This window comes from Megalobrama amblycephala, linkage group LG13, assembly GCF_018812025.1.
Source record: "Megalobrama amblycephala isolate DHTTF-2021 linkage group LG13, ASM1881202v1, whole genome shotgun sequence".
Taxonomy (NCBI): Eukaryota; Metazoa; Chordata; class Actinopteri; order Cypriniformes; family Xenocyprididae; genus Megalobrama; species Megalobrama amblycephala.
In genome coordinates, this window is record NC_063056.1 from 26,938,710 (window position 1) to 26,962,173 (window position 23,464).

General features: G+C 37.7%; 1 protein-coding gene across 14 annotated transcripts in view; it reads right to left on the minus strand.

The window, feature by feature from the left end:
* mef2d (myocyte enhancer factor 2d) overlaps window positions 1-23,464 on the minus strand; it is a 66,551-nt gene that overhangs the window by 11,088 nt on the left and 31,999 nt on the right. For 5 of the 14 annotated variants that reach the window (XM_048153075.1, XM_048153084.1, XM_048153083.1 and 2 more), the window contains exons 4-10: window positions 16,388-16,525; window positions 11,194-11,401; window positions 8,503-8,559; window positions 5,230-5,408; window positions 3,943-3,972; window positions 1,241-1,364; window positions 642-861 (exon numbers count right to left, since the gene is read on the minus strand). In XM_048153075.1, the coding sequence (XP_048009032.1) occupies window positions 642-861; window positions 1,241-1,364; window positions 3,943-3,972; window positions 5,230-5,408; window positions 8,503-8,559; window positions 11,194-11,401; window positions 16,388-16,525 (956 nt within the window). Of the gene's footprint in view, window positions 1-641; window positions 862-1,240; window positions 1,365-3,942; window positions 3,973-5,229; window positions 5,409-8,502; window positions 8,560-11,193; window positions 11,402-16,387; window positions 16,526-16,618; window positions 16,754-23,464 lie in introns of all 14 variants that reach the window. The other 9 variants (XM_048153078.1, XM_048153086.1, XM_048153080.1 and 6 more) reach the window with 7 other exon arrangements.

The following is a 23,464-nucleotide window of genomic DNA, read 5'->3' on the forward strand; positions in this document are numbered from 1 at the left end:
TATTATAACAATTTAAAAAAACTGCTTCCTATTTTAATATATTTTAAAATATAAATGCATTTCTGCTATGGCAAAAGCTGAATTTTCCAGTCTTCAGTGTCACATGATCCTTCAGAAATCATTCTAATATGCTGATTTGGTGCTCACCATCATTGAAATCAATGTTGAAAATGTTTCAAATGAGCAACATTTATATCTTTTGTAAAATTATAAATGACCACTGTGACTTTTGATCAATTTAATGCATCCTTGCTAATTACAAATATTAATTTTTTTAATAAAAAAAAAAATCTCACTTACCCTAAACTTCTGAACTGTACTTTAATTTTTATTTCATGTTATGTTTTGCATTAACTATGTTAACATATATACTTGATTTTAAAGTGTTGGCCACTAAACTTTATCTAGTTAGATGTAGCTAAAGTTAAACTCAGTAAGTTCAAGGCAAATATTTAATATCGAATTGTTTTAGCCTAAGACTAGAGAGGCGAATATTACTGAAACAACTCTCCACTGTAGACAGGAAGTCTACATGTGGTGCATGTGGGCTCACACCATGGACATGTGGTTAGTGAAGAACCAGGTGCATGTGTGAGTAGGTGCGAGCAAGAGACAGAGTTTGTAAAAAGCATAAGACGTACACAAGATTACTGAGGGAGGCCAAAGTTATCTGCTGTGGTTGTTGCTGCTGCTGTTGTTGCTGCTGCTGAGGCTGTTGCTGGGATACGGATGGCTGCTGCTGTTGTTGCTGGGATACAGATGGCTGCTGCTGTTGCCAACTGGTCATGTTGCTTGGCAACAGTGCACCCGACGGCGTAAAGGCCTGGAGGGCTGTGAGATCTGCACTTGTTAGCTGGTACTCTGCATGAAAACAAAGAGGAACATTTAACGTATATTCATTTACAATTCTATTTATGGCCTCTGATTCATATAGTTATGATATTATAACATCTATATATTTAATTATGGTTTCTTTTTATATTCAAAATAAATTCCAGTGATACTGTAAATCTATTCTCGAAAGTGAGGTAAGGAATGAGGAACATCAGAACAAGTGTGAAAGAATGAAAGAGTGCAAGTAAAAGAGATAAATGGAGCATGACCTTCATTTAATTCAAAACCCCCTGCAAGCATCTCACTGGAGTGTGAACTAAAACGTGGTTGTGTTCATTTCTCTCAAATGAGTGCAGGCCTGCAAAATGACGGATGTCTTGGCTTATCACTATGATGTCACTCTCACCTGTGTTGTAGGCGGTCGGCATGGAGAATGGAGTCAGGAGGCTCGGCGTTGCCACGGAAACCACTGGTGTGGTAAGAGGCTGGGTCACTTGAGAGGCGCCTAACCGCTGAGCGTTCTGGAAAGCCAGAGAGAGAGAAAAACAGACAGAGATAGAGTCAAAAGTACAAAGAGTTAACTTTCCGGGAGAGGAAAGAATGGACACAAACACCTCTTGTTTGTGAAGACTTGTATATGTATACATATGAACGCAATCTTCAAATTCCTGACACTTCTGAAGATATTCAATATTTTAGATAATTTTAGAGTATTAAAAGCCATCTTAACAATAGTAATAATTAACCAGTCCATATAAACAACAATATAAGCTCCACATCTTCAGACTGTCACTCTAAACATCTAGCTAGACTCTCATCTGAGGGCAAGCTGCGTTTACATGGACCCTAATAATCCAATTGTAATCAGACTAGTAGCACAGTTGGAATAAAAAAGTCACATGTAACTACGTCAATCATAATGAACTGGCCAAATCTGATTAAAATTTCATTCGGATTGTAAGGGGTGGTTTAAACCTTTTGATCCTCCGATCGAGAGGACATGTAAACACTTGATAGGATTGAAACGGGAGAGTACTGCGCATGTGCATTGATGTAGAGATGGCGTAACGACGTATGATGTGCGGAGCGAGCTGTTGTTGTTGAATAAAGTGTCATAAATGAATGTCGTGTCATTCTAAAATTCTTCTATCTCTCATCGTCTGTGAAGTGGAGCAGGACAACGTCCCAGCAATCCTTGTTTCGGTCTCTCATCCACAGACGCCTAGCTTTGGGCATGGGAAGAGGCATTTTTTACTGCTTGATAAATGTAAGCAGCATGGTACCACCGTTCATGTGCTCGTCGGCTCCTAAGTAGGACCCGAAATAGATAAATATTAAATTAGCGTGAGAGCGCAATTCCATAAAAGTGCCGATGGGAGTGGAAAGTTCTGTGCGTGATCTACGGACGACATGCAAATTAAAGACAACAGACGCAGCCGGATAATTTCCATGCTGACCAATGCAATCTACCAAGAGCAGCGCAAATTAGCGTCTGGTTTAAGACATGCTTTTTTTTGAGCGGTAAATAATGGTGCAAATTCCAATAAATTGGCGAGCACAAACCACCTTGCATGATTCATTTAAATACTCTCCTAGCATAAATTTTGCATCTAAAAGGGAAACTCCTACAAATGCATAGCAATAAGGTCAGCTGCAAAAATAACCCTGTCCATTTTTCACTGCGTGTCTTTAGTAAACCTTGATAGTAGTTTTTTGATTGTTAGTTGATTGAAACAAAAGGTGTCCATGTAAACATAGCAAGATAAATGTCCTAAAATTCTGAAGAGCTCAACAATAAGGACGGTCAAGGCCTAGTCTGAAAGTGGTTCAGGTCAGTTGGCAGAACTCTCACATCATCTTTTGGTTTTGTTTGATGTATTGAGCATTGTTGTGAATTCTGCTGATTTAAATATGGCACCAAGAAAATGTTATTTTTTCTGACTAACATTGATGATCAAACAAACTGGTAATGTTTTACACCATATGCCATTATTTGTAGTTTTATAAAATATAAATGGTTAAAATATTAAATATACAGTACTATGCAAAAGTCCTAGGCATGTATTTTCACACACACACACAAAAATATATCTTTTATATATTTATATCTTTTGCTGTAGTGTGTCCAAACATTCCTTTTGCCATTAATTGTAATAATCCAGTGAGATTTTTGAATGCACAAGGAGTCTGACAATAACTGGCTTAAAACCTTTTTTTTTATTTTTTTTTTTAATAAAAATACTAACATGCCTAAGACTTTTGCACAGTACTGTATATATATAATAAATCACATTATGTGGTGGGGCTGTTGAAAATCTTGGCCTGGAAAATAAAAATTCACCACACACACACAAAAAAAACCTCATTGTTGAGCCCTTATCTGAATCATGCAGAAAAAAAACACTTCACTAAAAAACACGTGATAACAAAATGGGTAGAGTGTGTCTGCAGAGCAAACCAGCGTCAAACATTTGCATTTAAACCCCTCTTAGTTTTGCAAGGGTATAAAGATAGAGGCCACTTTTTCATGATTCATGCACACACTCACAGATCCAGATGCTGAGATGACTGAAACTCCCCCAAAACTCAGATGTACATGCACTACACTTAATGTGTCGTTGGACAACAATCATTAGAGGAAACGACAGTGTGAAAGAAGGTGGGAGAGACAGACAGACAGACAAATTGATCTCTGGAGTGAGGGCTTCTGCTCCGCTGCGCTCCATGTTTGATCTAGTGTGTCTGACTCATGTGAGATCAACCCATGCATATGTGCATTTCGCCTTGAGTGTGTATGTGTGCATTCATTTAAAACTCCACACAATAATCAGGCAGTCAGCCTGCAACTGAATAAACAGCACGCATTTAACTCCAATTCACTGACCGCCAATTAGATCATATATAAAAAAACAGTGTATACAATGCATTCTTCAATACAATAAATAACTGTTTAACCACAATTTGATCAGTGAAAAATGCAGTGTATAAAAAAAAGGGAAAGAAAATTACACGTTAAATACACAACATCCATAAATCGTTCATCAAACATTCATTTGTGAAATGAAACCGTTCACAGCACAACAGTCAAAAGAATTGAGCTGTATTCACCTCACTCACCAACTCCAGCTCTTCATCTGTCTGCGAGGCCAGAAACAAATAGAAAACAGAGATTACAACTCCAACACACACACACACACACACACAAGCCCCGTTTTACACTTGGTTTCCATCTCGATGTGAACACTACTGGCAGTGACCTCTTCTGATCAGATTTCATGTAAAGGGTATCAGAACTCATGACTGCATATATTACTCGCTACATCAGCATGATACTGCATGTTGCATGTGTAAGAAGAAAAAAAGTATTGGGGGCACAAATATATATTTTAAATATTAGACTAATTGCAAATATTCACTAATAAAAAAACAACAATGATCACTGCATGTTATGCACACACAATATATATACAGTAGTTGCCAAAATTGATGTCCAGAAGGGATATTTGTTTTTAATAACCCTACAAGTCCGATTAAACCTTCAAAATATGAGGAAAATATTGTAATTTTTTTTAATATTTTAAATATGAGGAAAGAACAAAATACTAAACTTGGTTAAGATATTTGTTTGCCATTTTTTGGCAAAAAAAAAAAGGAAAACTACAGGTTTTATTTTACTATGCAAAAAAATAAATAAAAAATAAAATCAGTTATTTAATCAGTCATCTCTCGTTTTTGCAACTGTTCATAATTTCTTTGCATGACAGTCTGGCCAAAAATTAAATCCACAAAATTTGGCATGTTTCATTGCGTTATAACAAATAAAACATCTGACTCCAAGCACAACTATGCAATATGCTTACAAGGTCTTTAATACATTTTGAATAATATAAAAAAAAAAAAAAAACAGTGAAGATGTCAATTTTCCTAGGCCATGCATCACTTTTGGCCACTAATGTGTGTATAATAATTTTAATTTATTTTTCATAAAAATTATATTTATATAGTAATTATGTAGTACTTTTTTGTTTGTTTAAGCTGCTTGAAACCAGCAAAGTTTAAAACCCTTAATCTACAAACTGGAAATGTATTGCAATGACAAGTTTTCTAGATGGATCTTAACACCAGGTGTAAACGAGGTCACACATTCACACACACATACTGAGAGCAGACGGACAGATGTGTATAAATCAGCTCAGTGTATCCGACAGCTTTACTTTCACCTCTCATGGTCCTCGTGAGAAATTCCTGTGCAAAATCACATTGAGAGCCTAGACCTGTTCCCATCTCCAACATTAGCCCTCATTTGTTATCATTAAGCTGTAACATAGAACAGCTTTGAGATTTGATGATGTTTGACCCATCAAGTCTCCTGTAGAGAAATATGGAAGTGCTCACCAGCTGCATGAGGCCCTTGCTGCTCTGGGAGGTGATGACCCGTAGGTCCGGTTTGCGACTGTTCACCATCTGAGGGCTGGGCGGAGGGGGAGATTTAGCCGGGACTACTTTCCCCATGCTGTTGCCGTTGGAGACTGAGAGGAGTCCTGGGGAGGCCCTGGCACTGACGTAACCATTGGCTACAGAACGAGAAAGAAAATGAGAGAAAGACAGAGAGATGTCAACAGAGAGATTCACAAATAAAGACCTTGGTTGCTTTCTTTCTCATCAACCCTATGAAACACTTGTGCATTTTATGAAAACAGAATTCAGATACACGACAGCGGTCATATTTTCTGTAATTTGTATTGATGAGAAAAACACAATAATTACCCACCAGGGAAAATAATCCTATTAGGGTCTCCCTCACCACGGCAGATGTGTTTTCTAACACTTTGTGCTGGAAATGAAATCCTCTGTTTTTTTTGGGATTACAACTCTATTATGTTGTAATTGGAGGATTAATAGTGACTGGTTTTTAGGTTGGAGAACCGCATTCCTTTAAGGGAGGAAACGCAAGCACAAAAAGTCGCACACAGGGAAGGGATCGGAGGGATCTAACTGACACTAGTTTATCCTGTTTCTCGACTTTCTTCCCAGCTTTGTTATTGACATTGTAGCTTGTAATGCTTGCTCTAATCTGACTCAAGGGCAGTGTTTTCACGGGAAGGCAAAATATGTGTGTGATCTGTGTTTCAGAGCATGGCTGAGAGAGAGAGAGAGAGAGAGAGAGAGAGAGAGAGAGAGAGACTGGGGATTTTCCAAATGTTTTCCCACATTCTGGAACTGAATAACACTATTCTCCCAACACAACATGAACGTCACTCACTAGTGCTATGGCAACCCACTGATGTCTCAGCTGAACAGAAATATCCCAAATATTTATACTACAAATATTTTTAGCAATGCTATTTTAACCTGCTGTAGGGGAGACGGTTGGTTGGCGACAAGATTTTGATGGCACAGAGTAAATTGGATCATTATAGGGTGCAGTCACAATGTAACATATGAATGTTTGTCATCCGGATTCTATCAGGACATCCCATTAAAACTAAAACCTGACAAAACAAAAATTTATGAAGTATTTACATTTGAAGAAATATGAAAATACATGAAATGGGTTAATTAACTGAAATAGGAACCAATTATATTTAGATAAGTCTGTGATAAATTATGAGTTCTGACAAACTTTATGAAAAGATTGTAATGTGGTTTATAAAAAAATACCAATAATAATTATATAATGGTTTTATATATATATCTGAATCTTTTCATATTTTTTTCAATTTAGCAATAAGACATAATTTGGGTATATATATATAAAATTAATAATCATATCAGACATCAATTATATTAAATGCAAAAACAATATTATTTTTATTTATACTTTTATCACTGTCAACCAACCCCACAATCTATGCCGTGTTCAAATTTAAAAAAAAATATTTTTACATTACACTTTTTTTTTTTTTTTTACACAAGAACGTACATTCTTATTTAAATTGCTGAGTCATTCTAATATTTTTAACACTAGAGATATTGAAAAGTATGAAAACTCTGCCAACCAATCCCATTATCCCCTACTGCTTCTTAAATATGTTGTGCTTCAAAAACTAAACTAAATTAATACACTAGTCTAATCAAAAGTAGATGTCCTCAGTTTCTGAATGATTTAAGAGCTTCAGACCAGAGAGGCTTTTTCAGTTTGATATTTTATCCTATCTGAGCTCCAGTTACAGTGCAACAACAACTGCGTTTTGCTCTGCTAGACGTGTGTGTGTGAACAACAACAGCGTCAGCAGCTCTGAATGGAAAGAGATTGCAAAGGGAGCTGCAATTCCTTGGCAGCAGAGAAGAGACGTGCTCAGCTGTTCTCTGCCCCAGGAAACACAGCTTTAAGTTCAGTCTGGTTTTTAGAGGGGGGCTGAAGCAGAAATGTGTATAAACATACTTGTTTATGCTCTATGAACTTGGTTCAGAAAGTATGCTGGTTAATATAGTGGAGTATAGTGAGTGTGTATATGTGAGTGTGCAGTTTGTGTTAGTAAATAAGCGTGCTGGTTGTAAGCCCTGGCCTCTATTAATCTCCACTTCAAAGGTCTGACTGCCTTTTTCTTTTTGACTCTATCCATGTCTCTCTCGCTCTCTGTCCCTCTCTCTCATGGGAATGGTAGGAATGCTACATGACGTCAATGCTGACATTCCCAGAGCAACAGCTGAGAATGGAGGGAAGGGAGGGGCAACGGACACAGAGAGAGAGAATGAGAGAGTGGCAATGGACGAGGAAAAGCAGTATGGTAGGAGCTGAGAAAGTTTCTTGGAGAAAAAAAGTAATTGAAGACTATGTCAAAAATATGATTTTTTTTTGTTTCGTTTTAAGTGCATTTCATGATTGGTTAAATGTAGGTTTAAGTTTAAAAGTTGGAATTTAACACTAAAAGCAAAAAAAAGGCCAAAGAATACACATAATCCCAAGAAACCACGGGAGGTATTTTTTCAGTGACTCCGCAAAGTCCTTCAGCCTCTTTACTGATTAAATGTTCACATTTTAAATGCCCACTTAAAATGTCCATGAGACTCATGTGCTCTTTGAAGATCAGAGGCAGGAGAACCAACAGCTGTCAGGGACTGTCAAGATTGGCTGGGAGCAGAGAAGGGAGTGTGACAGAGGGGGAGGGGAAGGGACGGAGCGTGCTGGTTTAAGCTGGGTACTCAGACTGTCATGTGTGAGATATGAAGAACAGCTGAGAGGGGAAGAGGATGAAAAGACAAGTATGCAGGGGCACAGAAAAGAGAAAAAAGCAAACGATAAAGCGAAATGGAAAGATGGAGTAGGAAAATTGACATGCATGGTGTTGACCCATAACATTTATGTCACTCGTGCCCCATGGTCCCATGAGGGTGTTTACAGGCATGCTTGGAGAGCAGAGTGTGAGCTTCAGCTGTCACAAGCGAACAGGTGTGTGAGCGTACGGTGGATGTCCTATAGTCCCTCTGATCGCTTGCTTTCAAATTTTTGTGTCCGGACAACCTTCATGGAGCTGCTGTCATTTTCATAATCACAGTCAGATCAGATCATATCTTATCGGATCAGATTGAAAACCCTCGCTCCACTCTGCAGGTCTTAAGTGTGCCCTTCGATTTTCAGCAGTTTGACTCAGACTGATGCATTATTCAGGTGAAAATGAAGAGGTTTTATTGGGGCTGTCTGGCGGGTAGGAGGGGAAGACTTACCCACAGGGCTTGGGCACGCTCCGTTTGAATTGCTGAGGTCACCTCCCAGAAGGGCACCTGGAAAAAAGACAGAATAGCCTTCAGGAAGGCTGAAATCTAAAGACTCTCTTTGCATTTTGGACCAAATGTAAGGAAATAGCATTAATTTCAGGTGAATCTTTTGGGGAATGGAGGGACTCTGATTTCATGACTATGCAGATTACTTTACATTAATGTGTTATGCTGAAGTGCACTACTCAGTGAAGTCTTGTGCATTTATATGTATACATATTTTTAAACTGTAATAATAGTTCATTATATCATTGTTTTTATTGTTTTTTTGATCAAATACATGCACCCTTGGTGAATATAACATAAAAAAAATGTACTGACCCCAAACTTTTGAACAGTATACTGTATATACTGTACATGCTATTATACAATTGCCCATGTGCGCTTTTAAACACCATCTCATGTATGTTTCACAGCTGCGTATAACAACTTCCACCATTCCTGCCTTGTGACAATAAAAGCTTCTATTCCATTCTAAAATGATTTGATTATTTTTCTTTCAAAGCTTTTCCTAACAATGATTACGTGTTACGCGAGTCAGTAATCCTTTGAGTTTTTAAGGATGCATCAGGACACATTAGCATTTACACTACAAATACGATATGCATCCCTGACAAACTCCAAAGGTGGTTTGAGTGATCAGATCACAATGAGATGCACTGAACCTCATTTACAACTGTATCTCTCGAGATGTTGATACCAGGTGTAAAACGACTTTTATCTGATGCTACAACTCAGCTGATACTGAAATACTGAAAAGAAAACTTCACAGAATGGGTAAATACAGGATACAGGATTACTCCAGCAATAAAAGATAGAGATGCCTCTGAGGATTACAAGATGTTTTAAAGTGCCAAATTGTGGAAAAACACAGTCTTTGCATTGCCTTCCTTGTGATCCTACCATTAAGAAAGCGTGGATGAATTTTATTTTTAACGAAGTTCAAGATCGCATCAGTAAGTTTGTTCGCTTCATTTTACTGCGAATTCGTTTTTAAACAAGACACCTTTCGGTACAGGCTTTTTAGAGAGACTGAAAATAAAAGATGATGCAGTGACGACTATATTGGATCCGACAGCAATGTCGCAAAGCACAAGTGTGAATAACATGTTTTTACCATGTGTCACTATTGCTTTGTCTGTTACAGATCGTTTGATATGTTTATATTGTAGCACCACAGTCAAACTGTGAATAGTTTTCTTTCCTTTGCTTCGGCATTTATAGGGTTAATGAGGGGAATTCACGGATACGGAAAAAAGCACGTAGAACGTGCTGCTTTTGTTATTGTTTTGATCCAAGCCTGAATAAAAGCTTCTGTTTTGTCATTAGTTTATGTTATGTATTATGTTATATCAACTTTTATTTAAAACACAAAACTGCAAATGACAATGAATATGTTTTTCACTTTATCGAAAAGGATGAACAATGAATAGCCTATAAGAACGACAGTGTGACAAACAATGGTACATTCATTCATAATTCCATTTACACTAATCACCATAAGTTTGTCTACTATAACTATGGTAACTCCAAGTACTTAAACTTTATTTGCCACAACCAAGACTTATAAAGTACATGTACTGGTAATACGCATAAATGTTTCACATTGTTGGCAAGTGTTTAAACTATGTAACAAGATATTTTTCAACATTGGAAGTTTTCCCCATACGTAATGGCAGGAACGTGGAAAATTATTTTAATATGCAAAACTGTAACCCAATCATAGCAGTGGCCATTCTTAATGCAGCACGCCACAAAACCGAGTGTTTGAAAGAGAGGATCAAAAACAGGATAGAAAATAGCCTTAGATTTGTGCTGTGTTCGAACCTAGACTGTTATTAGGATTTTAGTGCTATTTGTAATTGTATTGATATTAGTGTTATTAATGTCAATAAAGGTTTTGTTAATGTGCTATAGCCTGCTGTTTTTTGAAAAATCTGGATAACATTATAAGTGGACCTCAGAGAACTGAAAATGAAAAACAAAATGCATTTCATGACCCCTTTAAATAATATTAACAGACTCAACTGTAAATTGAAATGTATTAGTAAATGTTGAAATTAATATTTTATTTCATAACTGTGTTCATTGTTAGCTCATGTTAAGTACTATAGTTAACTAATGTTATCAAATAGAACCTCATTATAAAGTGTTACCAATTCTATACTAATTTGTCAAATTAAATTACAAATAAAACACTACAATTAGTCATTTTAAATGTTAAAAGTCAATTTTAGGAAACACAAATTCATAAAAAAAACAGTATGAAAAATGGATATGTATTTTTAGATTGGATAAAGATTACATTTAACAGTGGTATTAAATTGTTAGTGTTTTTGAAGATTAACTTTAAGTAAGCATTAGATGATGGCAAAGGTAAATTAAAACGGTATCATACCAATATATTGTGCATGCATTGACAAAACGAGAAATGATCAGTACACTATGTAACCACTGCAGAGCAGGTTTGACATCCACTTTTAAGCATAAATCAGTGGTGTGTCTGAGAAACAGCTGCTCCGGGTAATCCGGCACCCACAGGGCAACATTATAAGCGCATGTACACAACATGAGTTACTATTTCCTCCTTCCTGCTTTGCTTACTGGTACTCAGCACCATTGATCTGCAAGGGATTTTACCTGCACTTGCAGGTCTCTGTGGCAGGCCTGGAGACACCGTGTTCCTCTGGAGCTGCGGTTGCTGTGGTGACAGCAGGCGCGGGTCTGTGAGAGTGGAGGTGACGAAAGAAGTGGTGACGAGGCTGCTGGGATTGCTGAATGGCAGAGGGCTCTGATTGGACACCGGCACTGTGACTGGCATGGAGAAAGTGGGTGGTGGCACTGTGGACTGAGAAAGCACAGATAAAGAGGGAAACGGTTAGCGGATTTATTTTGCACACCTGCATGTAAATCAAGACAACACACAAATGTCCACACACCGGTTTTAATAGCATGCAGTGACTTGTGCAAACATCTCCAAAGCAGAGCATGTGAAGCTACGAGGTGCAGAGTTAATTTTGTAAGACTTAAAAACTGTGAATGATCCAGAATGGAAACGGCAGGAACAGGAAAAATCTGAGAGTCTTCGCTCCACTTCCATCTAGAGATTTCACTGAATCAACCAGTGTTTACAGCTACTATATATTTTAATCTGCTTGTTACGTCGTGACGTAAGGAATATTGTTTCCAGGTCCAAGCCTCTACTCATTTCAGTTGAGAATAATATTTAGAATAATATCACACATTTACGCTAAGCTTTTAAAAACTCATGGTGTACACTACAGTCTCCAGCATCCCAGACACTAGTATTTCAACGATTAATAAAAAATTAATCTCAGTCTGGCCAGCTGAGATAAAAGTTAGGATCGTGATTTTTCACACCGTGAGAGTACTGTATATTAGCACCATTCTTGTTTGCTTTTTGCATCTGATAGAGCGTTGGGACCTGAAAACTGTGACGTCAGACTTAACAAGCAGATAGGCACGTTTTTGTTTTGTACCCCAGCATATACCCAATTTTCGTCTGCAACAGTTGTCCTTAAACTGATAATATGGCTCAGGGGAATAACCCACCGCGCAGGGTAGGCTCAGGTGTTTCAAACAAGGAGCATGTGGCCGTGACAACTCCTGAGTCAGCCGATCTTCGTTCTCGTGTTTTCTGAAGCGCAATTAGCCAGCTTCGGCAATCAGTGTGGACTCAAAATGTCCAGATGCTCTGATGGAGACCCATTTTCCCATGATCCTCAGCAAAACCAGGGCCTCTAAAATTAGAATGTGGGCCGCACTAGGCCTCCTGTGTTCTGAGTGGGACCCAGTTTGATAGTTAGTCTGGCTGTTCCTCTGTCCTTCTCTCTTCCTCCTGTAGCCTCTCAGTGACGGCAGAAAAACGTAGTTTGAAGTACGCAGAATATAGTCCCTAAGCGTGACAGCGTGGTTTTGACCTCCGTATATGGCGATATTACAATTCTTTGGTAACACTTTACAATAAGGCTCCATTAGTTAACATTGGTTAATGCATAAACTAACATTAACTAACTATTCATCTTTTTATCATTAGATAATAAAAATACAACTGCTTATTGTAAGTTAATGTCAGCTTAGGTCCATTAAATAATATTAACAGATACAATTTTTGATTTGAATAATGTATTAGTAAATGTTGAAATTAATGTTGAAATTAATCAAGATTAATAAATGTGTTAGAAATATTTTTAATTGTTAGTTCATGTTAACTAATGGAACTTCATTGTAAAGTTTGACCAATTCTAAACTATTTGCCTAATTAAAATTAAAATCAGCCATTTTTAAATATTACAAGTGAACTTGGGCATTACAAATTTATAATTTTTTTAATATAAATTTATACAGTATGATAATATAATACACAGTTATGTATTTTTAGATTTGCTAAAGATTACATTTAACAGCGTTATTAAATTTGTGTTTAATGATAGCAAAAGTAATTTTAATGAAAATAAATTCAATATCCAATATCCAATACTGAATAAATTAAAATAGCTGTAAAATTACGGTGGGGATTTTACCTTCGACAGCTTAGTTCTTATATAAGAATATGGGCCTACGTCTTCTATAAAAACTGATGTTTTCGAAGAAATGACTCCTAATGAGAATCTAGTGATGCCAAAGCTATTTTAAAGGGATATTTAAGGGTAAATACATACGAGCTACAGTTCTAGAGGGAGTAACCCATGTAGCAAAGCATGCTACTCACTAAGCCTGTGGACGAAACAGCAACTAAGTTCCAGCACTGCACGCAGGCCAGGCAAGGGATGGGAGGGCAGAGGAGAGTCATTAGTGTGAGACGAGCAGCTGAGCACCTAACACACCTCATCTGTGTATATACACCAAGATGGAAAAAATCTAGTGTGCTAGTCTCCAATTTCTCAGCCAGAATGTGCTTCTGGTGAAATCTTACACATCTGAATGTGGCTTCAACAACTGAAGATAAATACAACAGACTCAAGATAATATCCGTCTAGACGCACAGACAAGCGTTAGACAACTGTGATAGGAATGACACTTGGTACTGAAAAAGAGATTGTGTGACGTCGATAAAGAGCGTGACCAGTGAAGTGAGAAAGACTGACTAGTTTGGGAAACAAGTTGGCAACTCATATTAACATGAAGTCCCTTTGGATTGGAGCTTAACGCAGATCACGGTGCACATGAGGAATGATCTTTCAGGGGCAATTTACTCAGTAGATTTAAATGGGGTCTTATAATATGATAAAAATGTTAGGCTGCATTTACACTGGCACAAAAAATCGGATTTTTTTTAATCACATCTGACACAGATCGGAATTTGTTGCACACGTATAAACAGAAAAATCCACACGCGATCCAATTTTTTCGCATTCCATTCTAACCCACTTACAAATGTGGTTTAAAGCTTGTAGCCTGAAGCGTACAGAAGCACGCAGGTAATTCACACTCACAATCTCTCTCGCTTTTGAATGAATTCAAATGAATGTAATCTTATCGTGCTACTTTATTTCATTTTAGAATTCTAGATCTAACAATCTAACGAAAATTATCGCTATTTTCTGGTCTATAGCCGTTCAGTCAGATTTTTCACTGCAAACATCCATGACAGCTTTTAATTTATCCATGCTGGCAAATAATCATGGCCACCCGATGTGAGTTATATAAATAATTTTAGTACAGCCATTGAAAACCCAAGGATCAACCATGTCACATAGTAAAGCAATCACCAACAGAATCATTTTGGGCGGGGATTAATGTAAACAGATATCGGATATGTCGGGTCTAAAGTGAATGTAAACAGGCTGGACAAAAAAAAAAAAAAAAAAAAAAATCAGATACGGTCAAAAGATCAGATCTGTGCATTAAGACTTGCAGTGTAAAGGCAGTCTTATATAATATTATAAAATTTGATTGGCCAAATGGAGTGTTTCAAGTGTTTCAGTGTTTCTTTTTTGGAGTGATCAAATTTTGATCAAAAGGCAGAAAGCTTTTTCACTCGCAACAGGATCCCTAACATTATAATTGAAAATATGAAAGGCGGATGTATTTCAGATCTGCAAAAGATTACATTTAAGCGAGCATTAGGTATTGCAAATGTAATCCAAATGAAAATAGACAGAAATGAGTAAATTAAATATCCAATATCAACTAATATACTACCTTTCAAAAGTTTGGGGTAGGTAAGAATTTTTCATGTTTGTAAAATAACTCTCTTATGCTCACCAAGGCTGCATAAAAAAACACAGTAAAAATAGCAATATTATGAAATATTATTACTATTTAAAATAAATGTTTTCTATTTTAATATATCTTAAAATGTAATTTATTCCAGTGAAGGAAAAACTGAATTTTCAGCATCATTACTCCAGTTTTCAGTGTCACATGATCCTTCAGAAATCATTTTAATATGCTGATTTGGTGCTCAAGAAACATTTCTTATTACTATCAATGTTAAAAACAGCTGTGCTGTTTTTAGTGATTTAGTGGAACTGTGATGCATTTTTTCTTCGATGAATAAAAAACTCAAAACAACAGCATTTAATTGAAATAAAAATCTTTTTTTTAACATTATAAATGTTTTACTGTCACTTTTGATCAATAGAATGCATTCTTGCTGAATTAAATTATTAATTTGTTTCAAAAATATCCAAACTTTTGAATGGTAGAGTATATCCAGTATGATAAATTATAATAAAAATAACTGATATATCACTGATGTTGAAATATGACTTGTTTTTTAATCCAAGTTGATACTGAAAACATTACCAGAATAAAAAGCCAATTTAAATTAATACATTTTTACTTCATGTTTCTTCAAAAAACCAACGGCATTAAAAAAACCCCACTATCTAATGTAAATTTCCTCCTCACAATCCAGCTTTATCCACTGCGGTTGCCAGACAGTTAGTGTCAGACAGTTAGTGGTGAATATCTAAAAACTCATTACAAACTGATCATTTTCCGGCCTGTTAAGTAGAGCTCGTAGTACACATGCTGCTGGGTGTCCCTAGCGAGAGGGATTAAGGTTTTAGCTTTGCTTCCTCGGGCACTCATGCTGGGATTATGTGGCAGAGAAAGAGAGAGGTGCTGGATGACTGTCTTTGTGCTCCGGCCCATGAATGGTGCACTGGGCGGAGAACAGGAGGGGTGCAAGAGAGAGGAAACCTGCCTCTTCGTCAGGTGACAAAATGCTTTTCTGACGCACATACCAAGTAATTTCTCATTTCCAGTCCCATTAGCATTAAAGAGGAAAGAGAAAACTAGTTACTACACTAATTAGTCTTTGCTGCCCACATCATGTTGAATCATGTTCATCATGTGAATTATATCAAACTCGGGCCCACGATATATTGAGATAGCGAGCAGCACGTTCTTGTTCTCGTTTCTGTACCTGCTGAGAAGAGATTCCTCATGCAGGGCTCATGCATAAAGCATTTCTGACAGTAACTTAATGAAAATTATCTTCACTGACGCCTTAAACGGGACCCAGATGAGTCAGAAGTCTATTCCTGGCAAATGCGATACAAGCATCAGTCATCGCAGAAAACACGAAACAACAGCACACAGAATCAAGAGAGCTATAAATCACAAGCGCATTTGAAATAGAGGATTGTGAGGATCAAAGGGATGCGGCCCACACTCGCCCTCTCGCCCCCGACTGCCCTCTCCTTGCCCAAGCACACACATTCAGAGGGGATTGAGGGGTGGTAGGAGGGGAATGGGGTGAGAGATGGTTGCTAGGTGCTCTGTGAGTTGGTTGCCGGGCCGACAGCAGGCTGTGTGAGTTGGTTGCCGGGCCTACAGCAGGCCTCTTCACACGGGTACTCACTGAAAGCCTATAGCTCTGCATCATTTTATCAAACTCCTCGTCTATCTTTTTGTACTTCTCCTCTGTGCGAGGCGTGAGGGAGAACGGCTCCTCGGGGTCCGGGCTCTCCGAATCACGGTGCTCTTTCTTGTTCAGAGCCTTCGTTTATTTCCGACCGAGGACAGGAGAGAGACAGAGGGGAAGAAAGAGAAGGAGGGAGGTTAGAACGACAAGGTAAAGAGGAATACTCACTCCGTAGCGTTTGAAGAGAATGTCCAGCTCATCGCTCTTGCGGAATTTGTCCTCCTGTAACGGACTTTGGTCGATCGAATCGTCCCCGTCTGGCTCTGGACTGTTGCAACCATTAAAGCCTTTCTTTCTCAACGTCTTAAAGCATTCGGAGTGGGAGAAGAAAGGGAAAGGACCACATTTCACACTTAGAAACACAAATGTCAATCAGAGATATGCAGCAGTGATTTATTAAACCAACAGAGTAACATGTGACACATAAACCAAGAACGCTGTACATCTACAAAATGTTTCATGAGAGTGTGAAAGGATAAATTCGATTTTACACCATGACTTGGAAAAAGATGAAACTGCACAGCCCATTGACAAGTGTGGGCTGGAAATAAGTTAGATGAGGCTAAAAAAAGAGAGAAACTCAAGTTTATCGGTTTCAGCCTGAAAACAGCTTGAGTCTTTTTTATTCTGAGGAGATTTTCCAAACAAGATTTTCTCTAAGTAGCTTTGATGGGGGTATCGAGGCCGAATGGAAAACAGTTTTCAGCACTGCTTTCTTCTTACTCACAGAGGTCACAGTGACATAAAAGAAAATATAGCAAAAAATGTACTGACCCAGTGTAATCCAGATCAACACTGTTAATTGGACAATTAACACTTATTCTACAATTATGTATTTTATATATATATTATTACATAGACTACTGTTCTAAAGTTTGAGGTCTGTAAGATTTTTGATAGACGTCTCTTAATAAAAACAGTAATATTGTGAAATATTATTAAAAAAATTTATGTAATTTATTCCTGTGATGGCAAAACTGAATTTCCAGCAGCAATTACTGCAGTCTTCAAAGTCACACAATCCTTCAGAAATCATTCTAATATGCTGATTTGGCACTCAACTGTGTGTTCACAACAAACTGTGATTCTCTGATGTATAGAAAGTTCAAAAGAACAGCATTTATTTAAAATGAATCAACGTACTAAATTCTACTAATTACCGACCCTAAACTTTTGAAATGTCTTTAAAATGCAGCGCGATTTGAGGCTTTTTTGAGACATTGAAAAGTTTAGGAATAGGGGTTTGTTGGAATCCTTAACCCCAAGTATAAGCAATAGCAATTAGCCTTAGCACCGCTAATAATACATAGATTTCGGTGATGATTTGATGAAAGCCAAAAAAACCAAACATCCCAAGCCTTTGAACTAGCTTTATCGTTCATAACATAACACTCTCTCTTGTGCGCACACACACACACACACACACACACACACACACACACGCACACACACACAGTGAGGAGTGGGTCAGCTGATCAGCTCGTCTCTGAGTCGGCTCCATCTGTTCACCTGTCCCTGTATTTCTCTGCCTGCTGTCTCTCCTTTATGGGGCGGGTGCTTGTTTGTGTTGCCAAGGGAAGATTCCCCTGCAGAGCTCCGCTGCCTCTGACTGGCTAACCTCGTTCAGTAGTGCCCCTCCCCCTGCAACTGCCTTCCTTTCCTCCCCCCGTACAGTCCCTCTCTCGAGCTTCCCCTTCCTGTCTATACATTATTTGTGTTACCCCTCGACCTTCACTTTCTTTCTTCTTTCATCTCATTTCCATTCGTTGTGCTGATTCTCTATGGTTTTTTACACTTTATCTTTGTGTCTCTTCTCTAATCCAATAATACGCTCATTCTTCCACGACTTATCGAGCTGACTCATTCCTGTCCTCTATTCCCCTCCTCTCTCCATCCCATATTGTCTTTTCAAACTCCCACTTCCTATGTGGGATGTTAGCAAACATTTGAGAGGGACCACAGTAAAAGTTTAAGAATCTGCAATTGAAAAACTCATTTATCTGAAAATGTACAGCCCTACACTCTTAAAAATCTTTATCATCCATGGAACCTTTTCGATGCACGAAAGATTCGTTATAGTGGAAAAACGTTCTATTAAAATGTTCTTCACAATAAGAAAAAAAAAAGGTTCTTTTAAGAACTTTTCATTAAAAGGTTCTTTGAGGAACCAAAAATGGTTCTTCTATGGCAGCAAAAAAAACCTTTTTTTAAGAGTGTACAATATATACATAACTCCTTTCGAGTGTAAGTAAGTGTGTGCTGATGTCCAACAAGGGCAGAATGTAATGTCACCTTCCATTTGCAGTGTGTAAAGCAGAGAAGGCTACAACCCCCCCAGGCCATCCCTTGAGAACGCGCTTAAAGCCTCGGCTTCGTCGCAGCCTGCCGGCTTACACACACGATAGCATCCAGATACACCCATCTGACAGATTAGCGGCCCCTCTGAACCCTCCATTCCTCCTTTTCATCCCTTCATCCCCATTCCTTCTTTAAAGGCAGCGTGTCTGCCATTATCAGGCGAGTCTGACTGTAACTCATACATGAGGCTAATGGAATCATTTTAGCAGCTGATCTTGGCTGATAACCCACGGCTCAGCCCACTGTGGAGGCGGATCTGAGAGAATAAGATGGAGTACATCATCTCAATATCGAAGAGGGCTTAGCCGATGTCCAGCACACACAGATTTCTCATCTCTTACAGACAGAGGTTAAAAGTTCACAGTCATTTCATCTCAACAATTTAATGCCAATGGTCACACTTGAAAGGAACTGCTGATATCAGGGATGTCAAAAGTGCCGGTACTCCAGTATCAAGTCGATACTTAAATCAAATTGCAGTTCTTTCTGTAGTATTGGTACTATAGACTACTCAATTCAATACATAAAGCTGTCTGGTCACAGGTGGTTACTGCTGAATGCTCATAAATGTGCCCTTCTTGGTCAAAATGCCACTTTGGCATGGCATCAAAGTAAACACAGCAGATTTTTTCTTAAATTAATGTAAACAGACGGGACAAAACAAATCTTTGCAGGGTAAATAAAAAGCCTAAAAAACATGCCATTGTCTATGATGTCACTTATAATAATTAAACAGCAATGCTTATATAAAAAAAGAGAACATTGTGCTAACTTAGTTTATTTGTTCTGTATTACTGTTTACTTAAATAACTACTTCACTTTAAAACTCTAATTAATTAAAACTTTTTAAATGCACTTAATTCATGAATGTTAAGGGTATATTTCATTGTTTTAATTTAATTTGTTAATAATTACAACAATATTTAGCTTTAATTGAAAATTAAGCACTTTTTAAATAGCCTATTAGTTTTTTGCTGTGATAAATATGCACTGGTATTATTGTGACAAAACTAACCAATATTATTACTTTTTCCAGTTTTTTTTCCCCATACGTCAATCAACACTCATCAGAGATGCTAGGCCTTCTATAACAGATCAGGCCCTAAAAACACAATAAATGAGTCCGCCTGACTGTTTGAATCATCATTTGGAGCTTTTCTTAGGAAGATGTCTGCTAGTGAATCATTTGATTAATTATATTGTATATTATGTAATTTATTATTAAATTTTTTTAATCGATCGACAGCCCTGGCTCCTATATAAATGCTCAGCTGAACAGCAGTAGAAATCTAGGAAATTATTGCTTAAACACAACATGAAACAAAATGTGCAAGGCACTAAAAGAAAATATTTACCAAAAAAATGAAAACTCTGTCTTTTCAAATCTGTATACTTTTAATTTTTCATGGTATATAATAGGAGAATTTTTTGAATATATACAGCTCTTTTTCATAAGTAAGTCTGGACCTTGTCTATCAAGCTACAATAAGGAAAAACAAGTAATGTGACACTGAAATCAATTCTCTATTGAAAATCTCCTAAATCTCATTCTCTTTTCTGCATTTCAAATGTATTCATAGGACTTACAAATAGTCATATGGACTACTTTAATGGTGCTTTTTTATTTTGCCACACATGACCACAATGGACTGTTTTTGTTTGTTTGTTTGTTTTTGTAAACAGCTGCATGAAGATTCTTCAAAAAAATCTTATGTTCCAAAACAATATAAAGATAAAAATTTTCATTTTCGAGTAAACTGTCCCTTTAAATGTCAATGATTTGATGCTTTTCCAAAAAAAAAAAGAAAAGAGAATATTCAGTAGGACGGGTCTTGATTTTATCTAGTGGGATTTGTTTGGATTGTGAAAAATGGGCTCTGAAAATTGTATTAATACTATTATTTTCTCTGCAAGCATGACCTTGGTTATATCAGCAAAATCAAACATTGTTTAAGAAGCGAAGAAAGATTATTATATTTTTCATTGGAAGGCTGAGCAGAGATGAATATATCTATTCTACCAATAATTTATTAAGGCAAACTTTTATTTCATGTTGTCTTTAAGTCCCCACAGCCTCTTCATCTGAGCTGCTTATGAAAAAGGGCAAAGCCTTGTGTTTCTCGTCTCACCACCTCCTTTCAATCCCAAATGATATCTACAGGATCTTCATCCTTAAACACCCACTCTTCATCTCTCTGTCTCTTTCATTCTCCCCTCCCTCTCTCCGTGTCTCTTTCTCCCTTTCTCTGTCTCTCTCCTGATTGGGATCTGCAGTCAAGCAGATTAACAAGCTCTGGCAGAAGAAGCAGGCAGCCCCCAACAATCACACACACACGCACACACACACACACACACACACTAGGCACGTGCAACACGAGGCGAGTGAGGAGATGAGAGCAAAAAGAGAGAGATACAGCAAGAGAAAAGAAGAGAGGCTGTGTGCGTGCATATGCGTTTGTTCAGTCATGCATCAGTGTGAAAGCATGCTTGCCTGAATGTGTGTGTGTGTGTGTGTGTGTACAGTGAGCTGTAGGGTGAATGAGGGGTTTTTCTCTGGGTGAATGTAAGCACTGCCACTATATCATTTATACACAAAGAATCTCCTTCACTTTGTTGAATCTCGTCTCTCTCTTTTTGGTCTTTAAAAGACAAATAACCAGATAGAGCTCAAATGACGCGTTTTTCATTGGGCATGAGCCACCGGAAGGGCCTTCTGAATGGTACTGCCCCCAAAGACATCTCTTATCAGGCCAAAATGTGGGGAACTCAGCACCAGGTCTGCATCTACTGCCACGCTGCCTCTCAATATTACATGAGACAGCCTTCAGCCTTTACAAACACTCACACACAAAGCAGCCCAGTCAGGCTTGAGCTGATGTGGCCCACAGCGGCCCAACGCCCTCACCACAGCACATGCACGCATACATACACACACACACACACACACACACACACACACACACACACACACACACACACACACACACACACACACACACACACACACACACACACACACACACACACACACACACTCTTAAGAGATTTCTGCAGCTGCACCCAACAGGAAACATGCGCTTTTACCACTGGGGGCTTGTGCAAAAGAGACACACATCAGTTTCTCACAATCACACACTCTACATAAGCATTCACACTCTCACAACTGCATTTTAGACTGCATGGAAATTACCAATAAATGTTTCGCTTTATTCTAAACACAAGCACATTTAAAATTTTAAAGAAACAGTTCACCCAAAAATGACAATTCTGTCATTATTTACTCACCATCACGTTGTTTCAACCCTTAGAATGTATTTTTTTTTAATAGTTTTTGTTCATAGTTCATAGTAACAAGTCGAAAAGTTCATAGAAACTACAAATTGGACAAAAAAAAGAACCACAAAATTGGTTCATACAACTTGTGCACTATATCTCTGTCTTCTGAAGTCATATGATAACCAAATTTAAGTTGTTATTTACTGATAATCTTTCCCTCCAGTGAACTCGAGAACCAAAGTAACTAAACCATCTAGTGAGTTAAACTTTTGTGTGAGTAAAAGGCCTAAATTTAAGTTGTTATTTACCAATAATCTCTCCTTCCAGTGAGCTGTTAAAGGTGGACACAGTATTATTTCAAATACACTGTTTGGAAGTTAGTCGGGCTGATGCCAACAACAAACATGTAACCAATCAGCATTAGGGTCGAGGACAGAGAACGAGCAAGAGGGAGATTTGAAAAGAAGAAGAAAAAAAACTGAAGAATGAGAGATGGGACACAATTCAAAAGAGCTCAAAAGAATATCACTGGAATGAAGGTTTATGACTGGGCAAACGCTTTAGGACCCGTGTTTATATTAGAAAAGCTTTCCAGTGCTGGAGAGAGCTAAGTGGGAAGGCCTGAAAACAGATGCGGAGGCTGCTTTGATTCCGCTTCATATGAGTAACACGGTTTTGAATGTCTGAAGCTGCTGTTCTGTTGGCAATTAACAACAAACTCTTGTTTGTATTTACTCTTGTTTACTGTACGTAATTTTTTTGTGCTTCCTTGTCGTTCGTTCATCATCTGTGCTTTATTTTTCGTGAAGCATTTTGTTGCGTGTCAGCTGTGATAAACAGACATCAACTCGCATTGCGTGTGTAACACAGACTGTAAAAAAAGATGGACGCCGCGACGCCACTTCCTTCCATTGTAATGAACTGAATGTAAAACGTACGACGATGGGCGTTGACATGTTACGCAAAAACATCAGTTTGGAGCCTGGGTATGCGCAGAAGGAATTGTCAGTGGAGCCCGGAGGAAGAGTCACGGTTTCAAACTTCCGCCCAGACGACTGCGTCATCATTGATTTATTTTAAATAGGCTATATAAATTATACACAATTTAAAATTCTACCTATAAAATAATAGGCTATTCTGTTTCTAGAGCAATAATATTTTTGAAACAGCAAATTCAGTAGATAAACTCAATATAATATGCCACTAGAAACAACTACTTCATAATGTCAGAAACGGTCCTGCCATTTTAAATAAAGTTGAACTAACGTTACAGGAGATCGATTGCTGTAGACAGTGCTCTATAATTAATTAGAGTAGGCTAATATTAGTTTTGTCCTGCTAATTATTATTTTATACCCATAAAAATAATTAGTAACTGCC